The sequence below is a fragment of the Notamacropus eugenii genome, chromosome 3, assembly GCF_028372415.1.
Source record: "Notamacropus eugenii isolate mMacEug1 chromosome 3, mMacEug1.pri_v2, whole genome shotgun sequence".
NCBI classification, from domain to species: Eukaryota; Metazoa; Chordata; class Mammalia; order Diprotodontia; family Macropodidae; genus Notamacropus; species Notamacropus eugenii.
Genome location: NC_092874.1, coordinates 256,093,903 through 256,109,497, shown reverse-complemented (window position 1 = coordinate 256,109,497; position 15,595 = coordinate 256,093,903). Strand labels below are relative to the sequence as shown.

At 36.0% G+C, this 15,595-nt stretch overlaps 1 protein-coding gene across 2 annotated transcripts in view; it reads right to left on the bottom strand.

Moving 5' to 3' along the window:
* Positions 1 to 15,595, bottom strand: part of ZDHHC17 (zDHHC palmitoyltransferase 17) — a 104,103-nt gene that overhangs the window by 11,641 nt on the left and 76,867 nt on the right. For both annotated transcript variants that reach the window (XM_072655434.1, XM_072655435.1), the window contains exon 12: positions 2,270 to 2,332. In XM_072655434.1, the coding sequence (XP_072511535.1) occupies positions 2,270 to 2,332 (63 nt within the window). The remainder of the gene's footprint in view (positions 1 to 2,269; positions 2,333 to 15,595) is intronic.

The window sequence follows — 15,595 nt, the reverse complement described above, 5'->3', positions numbered from 1 at the left end:
TTTATGAGTCCAAGTCATTAAAAATGTAAACATCTTCTCTAAAGTAACTAATCTTACAGCGAAAATGTTTTACATATCAGTTTCTTGTTAACTTGCCCTCTCAAGACCTGAGCCTACGAAGCAGCATTTCTCCTGCAGAAGCTCCCAAACAGCTAAGAAAGTAGGATAAAAGTGGGACAAGCTTACAGAAGCTCTGGACATTACTGAGTTATGGAAAAAAAAACTAAAAACCTGGACTCAGATCTCAATGAGCAAGGAAAGAATATGTTCTATTACTTAGTAAACTATTTTTAATATTTGAAACTATCTGAAGCTGAGAGTACTCCTAAGAACACTGGCAATGAGAAGCCACTGCAAGTAACAATATTAAAGAATGTGTATCAGTCACTCATACTCTGAAAAGGCCCGTCTCTGACAGTACCAATAGGTATGACAATATTTACATCAGTAAAACAAATTTTACTGATGATGCTTCTCACTAGGGTTTGATCAAAAGTACTAATAAGATACGATTAATTTGGATGTGGTTTTAAAGTTATTTTGCTGTGGCAAGAATGAGTGAGGTAGGTAGTCTGTGGAGTATAGTACTGACAAATCAATCAGTGGACTAAGTAAGTTTGAGATCCATTTCATACATTCAAGTACTAGCAAAACCAAAGTTTAACTGTCCATAGAAGACTGTTAGCTACTAAAAGTAAAGAGTAAAATAAAAAATAAAAAACAAGCAAAAGAACCTTAGCAAATGTCAAAGAATTTTTTTTTCCTCTCAAGAAAGTGCTGTAAAGCAAAAACTGGATATAAAAATATAAACATATAAAATAGACAAATTAAAATATGCTTTTAAAAAAATCCAGAGCAGGGTTTTTTGGCTACTAAACTTTATTTTTTTTATATAAAATCTTAATCTAAATACTTTTCAAGAAAATGTTTTGTCTTTTAAAGTCTACAGAAATTTCTGGGCACCCACAGAAGACACTGTGCCAGGTAGTGTGGGGGAGACGACTGGGAAAACACCTTCCCTATCCTCATTCTTTACTCTGGAAAAACACAAATATGAAAAAAAATTACTTTTATAATTATGTTTCTGATGCCAAGATTTGTAGCTAACAAAACAAAAAAAATTGTACATTTGTATCACAAAATTCTAATTTCCCAAAATTAAAAAGCCAAAAAGATTAATAAGCTGAAAGAATAAGACCTATGCACAAATAACCACAACATCAGTGAGACAAAAGTGCTACAGAAGAGTTACAAATGAAATGCCAGGGGCATCCAAAGAAAGGAATGGTCTAGATGGGGAGTGTTCCCAGGAGAGATTTCTTGAAAGAGGTAAAATTTAAAGGAGAAGACGACTTCCAACAGGTATTAAACGAACATTTCTGCTATCATGATGACAAACTCTTAATTTTGCTATCATTGAATTCACTAACCAGTACATAGTTTGTTAAAAATAATGGGCTCATACTATTTAATGACCAACAAAAGTCCCCTTCTTACATATTTTTAAAAAGTTATTCATGTTGAAATACTGTATAAATAATGTGTTCACCATATGGGAACTGTGTTGGCAACTTGCTCTTGGTTTTGTGGACAGAACAATATTTCCACTAAAAAGTAGCACAAGAAAGGCTGGTTGTTAATGCTGAGGAAAAAAAGATAAACTTTTAAATTGCAGTCTGTTAAATGTACAATCAGAGAGGAAATGAGCATGTCTACAAAGTTTTTGTAAGCATGTCTGGAAATACAAAAGAATCTTGTCAACAACATAAACTTAGCATAAAAATTGAAGATATTTTCAGATCAATTCACAGAACCAAATTGATGGGATAAGAATCAAATAGCTAAAATACGAGAAAATAATACTGCCATTAAAAAAGCTACTGTATAGCTTGGCAAAATTAATACAGATAAACAGTAACAACATACTTTCTCATTTATACTGAGGAACAAAACTGGATGAATTGAACAGTTTAACCATACATGTGTTCTGGATGGTGATTTATCTAAGTGACAGAATAATGATAGAAATTGCATTGAGCAATTAAAGCAAATGCCATCCAAATCTAATCCATTCTGGGAAAACGTCATTGTTAAAGTTATCCATTCAATCTGTGGTTGATTTACTACTAGGCCTAAAAAAGAAATAGTACATTTAAAAAAAATACACAACTATTTCTTTTTTTACCATAACTCAAATCTGATTTTAAAATGCTTCCACATTCATCATACTATATTACATTTTAGATTAAAAAGAGAGAGAGAATACTACCAAACAGGTACTGCAGAATATACTGAGGTCCAGACTTCCTGTCTCTGCAAGTTCAACTATTGTCTTTCAATGGAGAAAAGGAAAAAAAAGGGAAAAGATTAGCATTATACATAAACAGAACACAGTGAAAAAATAATACTTTTATATACTTATGTATTTATGTACTTTTTGTGTAAAAAAGAATACTTTCTTTTCTATTTACTTTATTAAAATTCTCAAAAGTTGATGTCTTGGCTCCCTGAACCAAATCAACCATTTAAAAGAACATTAAAATAGAACATGCATAATAAACCTACAAAATGTGCCAACAAGTTCTGATCTGCTCCGTGAAGAACTCAAACTTGCTAAAGAGTTTCAGTGAACCTCAGATGATTTAAAGGAGGCCAACGTTGTAGGTTCTACTGCGATATAGATCAGTTTAGTGTGGTTTTTTGGTTTTTTTTTTTTTGCCACTGACTTCAGCCCTATGTGTGATTAACCAGTTCACAAATATGTGAAAACAGATTGGTACAAACCGATCTTAGAACTCCTTAATGTGAGTGCATTCCTTCTGAGACTACTTCCAATTTATCTTGTATGCACTTAGTTTGAGTGTTATGTCCCTTAAGAGTAGGGACAATTTTTTGCCTTTCTTTGTGTCCCCAGCACTTAGCAAGGTGCCTGGCACATAGGAGGTGTTTAATAAATGCTAGCTAATTGGTAGATCAACAGTAATAAATGAAAGGCAGCCTGGTGGAGTGGACAGCTGCCCTCAGAGCCAGGAAGACATTCTGAGGTCATTTAATCTTTCAGTGCTCCAAGCAACTTTCTAACATCTCAAGTTGTACAGAAGGTACATTGCTTGCATTGCTAGAGAGAATTTCCTTATCTGGGAGGTCCTTATGCTAAGGAAATGACAGATTCAGTCTCTATTCACTAATAATACCATTTATGTAATGATTTGCAATTTTCAAAATGCTTTCATGAATATAGTATCTCAGTTATAACTTAAAGCAAAAGATGTAATCATATACATAAACATATATACATATACATACACATATATGTATGTATACACATATAAAAATCTAGTGATATATATTTCCACTGGCCTGGAATTAATTACCACATTTTATATATAATTATAACTCCAAATAGTGCCAATATGAATACATGTGACCACTACAGAGGTGGATTAAAAAGCTACAGGTAGATTGTAATCTATATTACTGCAGGGAGTACCCATGTCAATAAGCTCACAGTTCCACTGAAATAATAACTGCAAACACCAGTTTTAATAAATTATATGTGTACATACGCACATTATGTATATGAACATATATGCATATGGATGTGTGTTCAAGTTTTAAAATTTAGAAAATGGAAAACTAAGCAACAGGAAGAGAAACTGAGCTCATCAAGATGAAGGAAATATAGAATTTTGCTATATTTGGAGGTCAAATTAACAGAGTAAAGAGGATTTGTCATCATGCAGACTATAAAAAAGCAAGCATAATGTGTCCATCTAGTTCTTCTCAGCTTGAAGATGACTCTCTTAGTAATGGGAGCCCACTACTTCCTTAGGTAATCATCTCCCCTTTCAGAATGTTTACCTTCTTTGTAATATTAGCAAAGTTTTCCTTATATTGAACCAAAATCTGTTAGCACTGTAGTTTACATCACTGTTTCCAGTTCTACCCTCTTGCCCCCAAAAAATAAAGTCTAATTCCACTGCCATATGACAGCTCTTCAAAGAATTCAGGACTGCTATGATATCCTCTTTAAAAGCTTATGCCCAATTTTTTGATGGCATGGTTTTCAGTCCTCTTCATTTTTGAGATGCACAATAATTTGTCAAAGTCCTTCCTCAAATAATGGCCCTCTGCACTAAAACCAATAGCCCAGATGTGTGCTGACCAGGGCAGAATAGGAAAGACCCCAACGTCCTTTGTCCTGAACCCAACACCTCTATTAGTCCAGCCTAAGACCAGCCTATTTACCTGCCACATAACACTGCAAATTCCCTTTGGGTTTTTTTTTTTTGGTGTTTGCCTTATTAATTTGTTTTCAGTTTTCAACAATCACTTCCATATGTTTTAAATTTTCTCCCCCTCCCTCCCTAAGATGGCAAGCAATCTTATATGGGTTCTACACATACATTCTTATTAAACACATTTTCACATTAGTGATATTGCATATAAAAATTAAAACAAATGGGAAAAACAAATAGAAAAACCAAACCAAACCAAAACATAACAAAAGAGAAAATAGTCTGCTTCATTTTGTGTTCTGATTCTATAGTTCTTTCTCTGGATATGGATGGCATTTTGCACTGGGAACATTTTAGGTCCTTGCATTGCTGTGAAGGGCTAAGTCTATCAGAAACAGTCCTTGCACACTGTGGCTGTTCCTGTGTATGATGTTCTCCTGGTTCTGCTCATTTCACATCATTTCATATTCTTTTTGAGGGTGAAGTGTGTAAAGAGCCTCAACTTCTTTATTCTTACAAAGAATTATCTAACAACATCTTCCCATTCTGTATTTACATAATTTTTTAATATAAGCATACAATTTTACGTGTATCCTTGCTACATTTTGTCTCCTTAGATCTGGCTCACTGTTTTAACCTGTTATCTCTTTGGATTCTGTCAAACAAAAAGGAAACTGAGTTTTTTTTTTAAAGCTTAATACAGCAATCAAATGAATAAATTTGGATTTAAATTATAAGACAGTACAAATCGTACCTCTTATTTTATGATTTTTTCCTTATTTTTATTTTACCAATCAGAAGGTAAAGGAACCACTTTGTTGGGGTCATGGAATTCAGGGCTCATTTGGAGAGGCTTTCATGGTGGTTTTTAGAAAAATGCTTTAAGGTTTCATATATATATATACATATATATATATATATATGTGTGTGTGTATATATATATATATATATATATATATATATATATATATATATATATATATATATATGCATATGGTTTTATATTTTACTATACTCTTTTTCCTGTGACAAATAACCCTATGCTGGCATGGGGATGGAGGCAGCTAGGTGGCTCAGTGGATAGAGCACCGGGCCAGGAGTTAGGAAGACCTGAGCTGAAATCCAGCCCCACATATTTACTAGTTATAGTCACAACCCTCTGTTTGCCTCAATTCACTGGAGAAGGAAATGGCAAATCATTCTAGTACCTTTGCCAAGAAAACCCCATAGATAGCACTGGTGGGCTAGAGTTCATGGGGTCATGAAGAGTTGGACATTACTAAACAACAACAGCACAGGGCTTTAGGGGTTAAATTGTTACTCAGGTTTTTTTCTTTCTTGAAACGCCATCTTTTCAGCCTTTTCTTTTCCTTTCACACTGATATAAAGATATCTTACCTTTAAAAAAAATGGACAACCCACATTTTATTTGTACTGACTTTTTCTTCCTGATTACTTGCCATTCTGTTGCTTCTCCATGTGAAAGTTTCAAAGCTTTCTCCTTCTAGAAATTACTTTGTATATACTTTGTGTACGCATTCTACATCTTTTCCCACGATGTGAACTACTTGACAGAAAAGGCTTCTTGTTTTAGCCTTGTATGGCAGCGGTAAGAACGATGACTTGCATGTACGCATGTCTATGAAGTGCTGAACTGAACTCAGTCTCTTGATGCTCAATTTCATCTTAAATCCATAGACTCACAAGTCTGTCCATTTCAACACACACCTTGGTCTCTGCCTTAGAATAGTGGACTGCAACCATTTCTATAGCACTACTACAGAATTTATATATTCAAATGAATGCTGTCTTTCAAAGTGGTCTCCTAAGTAGGTTATACACTTATGTGGAGAGTGAGTCACAAGACAGAACTTACAGGGATATCACAGATTACCTAAATCCAATTCCTTTATTTTTCATATAAGGAAACCGAGGTTGAGAGTGGCAAAATAAACTGGCTAAGGTCCCTAATGATTTATGTTAAAATTAACACTAATATTAAGATCATCCATCTCCCAGATCTACAACCTTTTCACTACAAGATACATCAAAAGATAATTTTAGTCTTCAAAGCATATCAAATACCTGCTTTGGAAGTGTTTCTGGGCTCATTTCAAAAGCTGATGTCATTTTTCCTGTACTTCTCTGCATCTGCCCCTACTAACGCTGCATTCACATGAGTCCTGCTCTTCTCTTTTTCCCCTCATCTGCTTCATGAAGAACAGAGTGACGACTCTCTCCACTCCACAACACACGTTGTAGGAGTTGAGTCAATACACAGAGCCAAGAGTCTTAAACGAAAGGAACCATGCAAGACTGGGAGCATAAACTACGGGGCAGGGGCACAAGAAGAAACGGACTGACTGAAGTTAATCTGTGTAATGCCCGCATGGTGCATGACCTGCAAAACATACTAACACAGTGAGTTGACAACATGACTAAAATCAATTGTAGCACAGAAGCACAAATCCAAGTTGTTGAAAATTGATTGACCAGAAATGCAGACCACTGGCACTATGCCATGTCAAATTATTACTCTGATTTTTACAAAGAAAATGCCACTCAGCACCAGAAGCCTACACTTAGTTCCTGCCAGACCGGCTTCCAGTTTTCCTAGCAGTCTTGTCCAAACGACAGCTCTTCAAGTTCTGTGCTACACATTTGATCAAAAACTGAAACTACATTTTTAGTTATTTCTGCGTCATGGTCTGTTCCAATGATCTATTTTTATATTTTTAAACAATAACATAGCTTTGTTTATTGTAATTTTACAACGTGGTTTTAAGAGGCAGGGCTGTATCATTTGCAGAGGATTAGCTTCGGAATCAGGAAGAACTCGAATTCAGCCAATGCTTCTGTAAAACTGTGTGACCATGTGAGTCTCTTAGTGTCTCAATATCTTACATGTCTTTCCAAGGTTAAATGTTGCGGATGAGTTGTGGTCCACTTTGGTAGATGTAATTTATACATCCAGAGCTCGCCGTGCCAATGAAGTCACATGGGTAGACCAAAGAAAAGGAAGGTCTCTGAACTGTACTTTTCTTTAAATTAATAAGGCCATAAAGAAATAGGCTGGGACAACTAGGTAGCATAGTGGATAAAGGACAGGCCCTAGAGTTAGAAGGACCTGAATTCAAATCTGGCCTCAAATACTTACTAGCTGGGTGGCCCTGGGCAAGTCACTTAACCCCAATTGCCTTCAAAAGAGAAAAAAAAAGAATAAGCCTATCTTTCAGTATAAATGGGTAGTTTTGGCTAACCCCATGTTTCCCTTTCCTTTATCCTAACTGTTCTTGCAGATGCCAAAGAATGAGGTGAGCTCACACTGCCTTGGAGCCCTAAGGCCAACATAAGATAAGCAATTTAGGAAATCTTTATATTTCTTCCCCTGAAACACAACAAACTACCCCCTAGAAATCCTGGTGGGAAGTGGCCCACATTTAAAAGCCCACTTGCCCCATAAAGACACATTTCTCTTTGTCAACTGTAGCTTCTCCTAGGCTTGTATCAAGATACAGAATAAACTTTTTACAGATATTCCAAATTTTAATAAAATGGGTTTTCTTCTTGCAGCACTTTGATATTTACTAATTTTTTTTATATTTACTAATTTACTAATGTTTTTACTTAAACACAAAACAATGCAGCAATTGTTAATTAGTGCGATAAGTACAGTTGCAAATCCACTGAAGGGTTTGCACTGCTGAGTTAAAGGAATGAGGAAAGGGGAAGGGAACAAGCACCTGGTATTAAGTGATTTACAAATATTATCTTCCTTACAACAACCCTGGGAAGCAGATGCCATTATCATCACCACTTTACAGTGGAGGAAACTGAGGCAGACAGTGGTTAAATTACTTGCTCAGTGTCATAGAACTTGTAAGTTCTGAGGTCAGATAGGAACTCAGGTCTTCCTGACACCAGGGCCAGCATTCTATCCAATCTATCACCTAGCTGCTTAAAATAACAAAACACCTAAAGAAGCAGAAGATGAAATTTTAAAAATATTTGCAACTTTAGTGAAAAAATGAAGGTAAAATTCACTTCTTAACCAAACTTTCTTTTAAATTTTTAAAATTTTTTTATCAACGCTTTTTGTTTGACATCATTATTTCTGCACACAGCCCTCCTTTTTCTCCTAAGATTTAAGAGGGAAAAAGCAGTTCCACAAAAATCGAACAACATAATGATCACCTCTGACAGTATATATATTAGTCTAAATCTAGAGTTCCCTACTTCAGAAGGGAAGACATGTTAGCCATACTTTTGTCACTCCTTACTGAGTGCCTGACACCTGGATGAAATGAGTTTTTATTTTCTTTTGTTAAGAGTTACCATAAACATAAAATACATTTGGAGAAACAAAAGAAATAGCATTACAATGTATTTATCCACATATGCAGTATGTGTTTAAAGAGATCAATTCTTTACTTTTGTCTACATGTGATTTCATTGGCATGGCACGTTCTGGATATGTAAATTGCCTCCACCAACGTACACCACAAAGACACATAAGGCACTGAGACACTAAGGGACTCACATAGTCACACAACTTTATTGGTCCGAAGCAGAAACTGAATCCAGTTCTTCCTGACTCCAAAGCTAATCCTACCTCTAAAAACTATATTATAAAATTTAATATTCAAAACTATGTTATTGGTTGAAAGTATAAAAATAGACCTTTGGAACAGACAACTTTAAGAATTAGAAATACTAAATACATCGTCAAATGCTTGATAAAATGAAGAACACAAATTACTAGAGGAAGGACTTCCTACTGGATAAAACTGCTAGGAAAACTAGAAACCAATCTGGCAAAAATTAAGTTTTTAGATCAGCATCTCCAATCAACTGGCACAATAACCTCCAAATGGATATAAACATAAAAGGACAGAAAAAATATTTAGATGAAAATGAAAGGAAGCAATTTTAACAATTATGGCCAGCAGGAAGATTCTTAATCAAGTCAGGGACAGAGGAAAACTTGTGCATGAACAAATCAAAGTAGCTATAAGAAGAGAATCTGTCAAGGGGGATAAAGATCTATCTTTTCACTATCTCTGATAAGCCATTTCTCAATAGATCAGTGGTAAAAGAACATGAACAATTTTCAAAAGAAGAATTATAAACTATCAATGACCATATGAAATAATGTTCCAAATAACTGAAAATTGCAGAAAAGAAATTCAAACAACTCAGGCTCAACTTTATACCCAACAAAATGGAAAAGATGATAAAAGAAGGAGTCAATGTTAGAGAAGCTGGGGGAAGACAGACATGCTATGCTGATGCACTGCTGGTGAAGTTGTGAGTTTATCTAAGCATTGTGGAAAACAATTTGGAATTTTGGAAGCAAAAGGGACTAAACTGTTCATGCTCTTTGCTCCAATGATTCCACTAACATGCACAGACCCTAACGTCAAAGAGAATAAGAAAGGCTCTATGTTTATTAAAATACTAATGATAACACTGTGGTAGCAAAAAAGTAGAAACAAAGGATGTACTATCAATTGAGGAATAACTGAACAAATAGTACCATATGAGTGTAATTAACTGGATATTATTGTGCCCTAAGGAATTCAGACAAAAATAAGAAGACTTTCATGAACTGATACAGAAAGAATTAAGCAGAATCAGGAGACCAACATACACAACAACACAAACAAAATAACAAAAAGTAGCTGTAAAAGCAAGCACCCTGACACATCCAGGAGGGTCTGCTATCACAGGCTCTTAGATCTGAATTTCTAAAAGAAAAGCAACTTGAGGGTTCAACAATCACTTTAATCAAGCACATGTATCAGTCACTTAGTTCAGGGGAAAAAGTCAGTACCCTGAACTTCAGAGAAAATACAGAGAAATCAAGATCAACAGACAGGACTCTGACAAATTAACTGTCTGAGCATACATACATAGCTACCAGAGAGAGAAGCACCAACATCTGGGTTTCGGGGCGGGGGGGGGGGGGGGGGGGGGGGGGGCGTTGTTTAAAGGTGGTGTGGCTCCTTAGAGGCTGCCAATCAGTAAGAATGTCCAATGAGTAAGCCCCAAAGTAAAACCTCACCTCAGAGTATTTATACACTTCTCAGAGTCAGAGGGCATAACAATCCAGGAGAACCAGTGCCTCATTACAAATTAACAATAGGTGTGGGCCTCCCCTAATCAAGCTTTCCTTAATGGGCAGCCCATTAATGGGTGGGGAAAAAATTTAAACTCCCATAGTTACCATTACAGTAGCTCAACGAGGATTAAGTGTAATGACTAATCTTGGTTCTGCATAACAGATGATGAAACACCCCCTCAGCAAAGAGGGAGCGGGTTCTGGATATGGAATGCTGTGCATGCTATGAGTTACAGATGTTTCTTGGAAGTTTCTTCTCTGAAAGTTCTAACTTCCAAAAACAAAGTTAAGTACCAAAAATCAAAAGTTTGGGCTACTCAAATGGATGTCATAAAGTGCTCTAAAGCTCACAAATTTTATTCAAAGAACAGTCATTTAGCTCCTCATTCAATGTCCACTTTACACAAACTGTAACAAGTTTAGCTTATCTAATTTCCCAGGTCACATTAGATTAAAAGCAGAAAACTTGAAAGCAGGAAAGAAATGTGGATCACTACAGAACAATACACTAGCAACAGTAAAAAGTGAAAGCTGATTGTGAGGAAGAAGGCAGAAAATCCATACAAAGCACATGAAAATATTTCAAATGCAAAACAGACTAGGGTCACTATTAGCCCTGTGTGGTTCAGTAGCCTCTAAGGGTATTACTGTGTTACAGCAAAATGCAATACTAACCTGGATGATATTTAAATAATCAAGAAGAGGAAGTCAATAAACCTCTTGTAAAATTTATTTTAAATGCTGTACCTCCTTTGGACTACTCCATCATTTGTACTTAACAGAAGTTTTATACAATACTCCCAGATGATGGCTGTTACTTTGGCTTCTAAGGATAACTCTATCTGTGGGCTGTACTTGACCTTAGCCAAAAGGCCAGTAGGTGATGTTATACTGCCATAGTAAATAGTATAGAGTATATGGTAGCAGTAGTAGTAGTAGTAGTATATATTATTATAGTTCATGTACTTCTACTTAATCAGGCAATAGATATTAAGTAGTTTTTGGCTAAGGAATTTACTAAAAGATGGCATAGTGAGAAATGGTAGCAACAAAATATTCCTCCACTATATATCGGAGGCACCAGGATATGACTTTTCTGGGATTTATGTGCCAGGCAACTTGAACTTCCATTATTACGACCTTGATGGAGACAGCCCAGAAGCCATAGGAATATCAATGCCTCTTTTCCTGCATTCATACTCATTCTGAGATCTCTGCCTTAGCAAGTACTTAATAAATACTATGTCTAGTATTTTGGAACAATGGGTATAAGTAAAAAGCTGACAGAGTGTGCAGGGTATTTATATATCAGAACACTCTCTTTTCTTTAAAGTTAACTTCTGCACAAATAACATTTTATAAAAAAGTAAGCACAACTATCATTCTGGAAAGCAACCCCTATGGAAATGAAGGCTGCTGACTCAACTACCCCTTGTGGATGATACAGCCACTATATAATTCTCCAAAAAGAAATTTCTCATGACCATTGATCTTTTGTGTAAGGGAGGTAGCACTTATTACCCTAGTAAGGCAAAAAGAGGGGAGATGGGGAAGAGAAGGGGGAGAGAGAGAGAGAGAGAGAGAGAGAGAGAGAGAGAGAGAGAGAGAGAGAGAGAGAGAGAGAGAGAGAGAGAGAGAGACAGGGGGAGGGGAAGAGGGAGGAAGAAAAAGCAGAGGGGAAAAGGAAAAACAGGGAGGAGAGAGAGGGAGGAAGATATAGAGTTAAGGGAAAGGAAGGAAGAGGGAAGAATAGGGAGGGAAGGGGAGGAGATTCCAAAGGGATACATGAAGTAGATAGAAAAGGTGAGATCATGAGCAAATTAAAGGAGCAAGTATAAAATGACTTTTCCAATCTATTGATGTAGGAAGAGTTAACTGACCAAACAAGGGATAGCAAGGATTACATAAAAATAAAACGAATAGTTATGATTATATAAAATTCGCAAGTGTTTGCACAAACTATAAATTAAAGTTAGGAGGGAAGTAGGTAACTGGGGAAAAATTCTGCAGCAAATTTCTGATAAAGGATCTCCTTTCCAAGATATTTGTAAGAATCAAAACAATTCCCCAATTGATAAAAGGTCAAAAGATATGAACAGGCAGTTTTCAAAGAAAGAAATCCTACCCATCAATAACCATATGAATTGAAAGCAACTCTGAGGCTCCACCTCATAGTCGTCATAATGGCAAAGATAATCAAAAAGGAGAAGCTGCAGAAAAACAAACACATTAACAAACTACTGGTAGAGCTGTGAATTAGACCAGCCATTCTGGACAGCAATCTAAAACTATGTCCCACAAGTCACTAAACTGTGAATACCTTTTGACCCACTCATACCACTACTAGGTTGCACCATCAAAGAAAGGAAAAGGATCCATTTGTACAATACTTAAAGCATTTCTTTTCATAGTAGCAAAAACCTGGAAACAAAGAGGGGACCCACGTGTTGGGGAATGGCTAAACAAATTATGGAATATGAATGTAATGGAATATTACTATGCAATAAGAAATGACAAAACAGACAGCTTCAGAGGAAACTGGAAAGAGCTTTATGAAATGATGCAGAATAAAGTGAGCAGAACCAGGAAAACCATTTACACGATGACAACTGTAGCGAAAAGCAACTATGAAAGACTTTTGAAGTGACTGATTCAATGATAAACTATGATTCCAGAAGACTGAAAATGAAACGTTACCCATCTTTCGCCAGAAAGGTAACAGACTTACAATAAAGGATGGCCTATGCATTTTTGTACATGACAGCTATGGGAATTTGTTTGCTTGACTCTACAGATTTTTTAATGGGAGATTTTATTTTTCTTTTATTATTGTTCAATGGAAGAGAGGGAAAAGAAAATAAATGCTTATTTTAAAAGAAAAGGAGGGAGAAGAGACAATTACCAATTGGCTTTGGCAATCTACAAACTACTCCTAAATACAGTAAGAGGTATAGGATTTACAAGGTAGAGCAAGCCAGAATACTATGGGCTTGAAATAATTTTATAATAATTCTAAATTTATAGTCTGGTAAGCTATCTTGTCTATTTGCCCATCGCTTTCCAAAGAGGATGTGTTTTGTCTCACTCAGGCACTTTCCTTTAAGTTCCAGCTTACTGAAAACCAAGGACTATCTGTTAGGGATGGATAAACAGCTCAATAAAAATTGGAAGTTTTACCTTCATCCTTAATGCCAGTGGTTAACACACACTATGTGTTAAATTAATGCTCAGTCATTCAGCTCCTATCCACAGCACCATCACTCTTTTTCCCACATTCATATTCATTCAGAGATCTCTGATCTAGCAAGCACTTAATAAATATTGTCCATTCACCTGGTATTCTGGAGCAGTAGGTGTAAGTAAAAAGCTGGCAGAGTGCGAAGAAGAGTATTTTTATATCAAAACCCTACCTCTTTTCTTTAACGTTAACTTCTGCACAAGTAAAAATATTTTCCAAATGCTTTTTGCATATGTAGGTCATCTTACACTTTCTCTGGAATTTCCTTTTGGCTGTTTGATTACTTGTTTCCAGTCTCCTTCACTGAATCATCATTTATTCATATAATGTCCCCAAATGCAGATGTACACTAAAGCTTTCGTGGACCCCTTCTTTCTCAACATTCCATCCTTAGTGACCTCATCAGACAACTTATCATCTTTATGCTGATGACTACAAGTTCCACATATCCAGTGCCCAAGCCTATCTCCTTAGCTTCAGTTCCTGCCTCACCAATCAGCTAGTGGACATTTGAACTAGATGTCCCATTGAGATCTGAAACTCAAAATACCCAAAATGGAATTTAGTATCATTTGCCCCAGATCTACTACTTTTCACTTGAAAGCAAACAAAAAAGCCTCCCTATTTCTATTTCCAGTCACCTAGATTAGAACCTCAGGGTCATCCTCTACTTCTCACTCTTTTTCACCCTGCATGTCCAATGAGTTGCCAAATCATATCATTTCTACCACATCTCTCCTTGAAACTGTCCTTGGCACTGTCAAATGATTCAACATCAGAAACTGATATCATTTTGTCAGTGGAAATGATACTAAAGAAAAGACATTACCATCAGCTTGGCTTCCTAGGAACTATGTGACCTTTCCATCTGACTTGCCACTGAAACTTTCCCTATGTATTGTTTCTCCCATTGGAGTGTGAGGTCCTTGAGAATAGGGAATGTTTTATTTTTCTATTTGTATCCCTAGCAGTTAGCACAGTGTTTCATACATTATAAGTGCTTAATAAATGCTTCACTCTTTGATTCGTGTATTCATTCATGCATGCATTCATTCCTCTTATCTCCACTCACAGACATCGTCCTAGCTAAACTCTCTCCCAGATTATGGCCTCCTAAGGGGGTCTCTCCTTCATCCTTCACACACCAAAGTGCTCTTTCTACTGCATCCGACCATGTCACTTCTCTACCCAACCAACTGCAGTGGCTCTCTATTACCTCTAGGATCAAATCTAAACCCTTCTGTTGTGCATTTAAAGTGCATTATAATCTAGCTCCAGCCGATCATTTAAGGCTTATTATATCTTCTAAGTGTATAACACTTATATTTCACGCATGTCATGGCCTAAACAAGGAGGTGGAATTTATCATTACTCTTCACATGTAACATTCCATCTCCTGCTTCCAAGCTTTTATACTGGCTATCTCTGACACTTGGATTTCCTTCCTTCCTTGATTCCCCCTTTAGGATCCCAAACTTCTTGCAAGGCTCACCCTGGGGGCCACCTTCTATATGAAACTTTTCCTCACTCCTCTAGTTGTCTTCTGTCCAAAGTCACCATGCATTTATTTTAGAGCATATCTCTCTGTATCCATGACGTCTTTCCAAATTAGAGTTATGTAGGCTGCTTAATGGCAAAGACTATTTCTTTTGCGATTTTAACATGTGACACAAAGTAGGCACTTCAAAAATGTTTGTTGACTGATTATACGTGGAGTTTTAATGCATGACCATTTTACTAAAATGAATTTTATTTTTATTATACTACATTTCTATTATTTTTTAAAAGAGGAAGATCCTTATGTTGACAGAAATTTTGAAGAAAATATAATTGATGGAGAAAATTTTCACAAAAACAGTAGTCAGAAAAAAACCCTTTTTCTTAATATTAAAGTGTATATGTTACAATTTTATACATATGACTATAAAAACGCCTTGTCCTTAACTTTGAGTCATTAACAGTGACTTTATCATTTCTAAAATATACAGAGAACTGAGC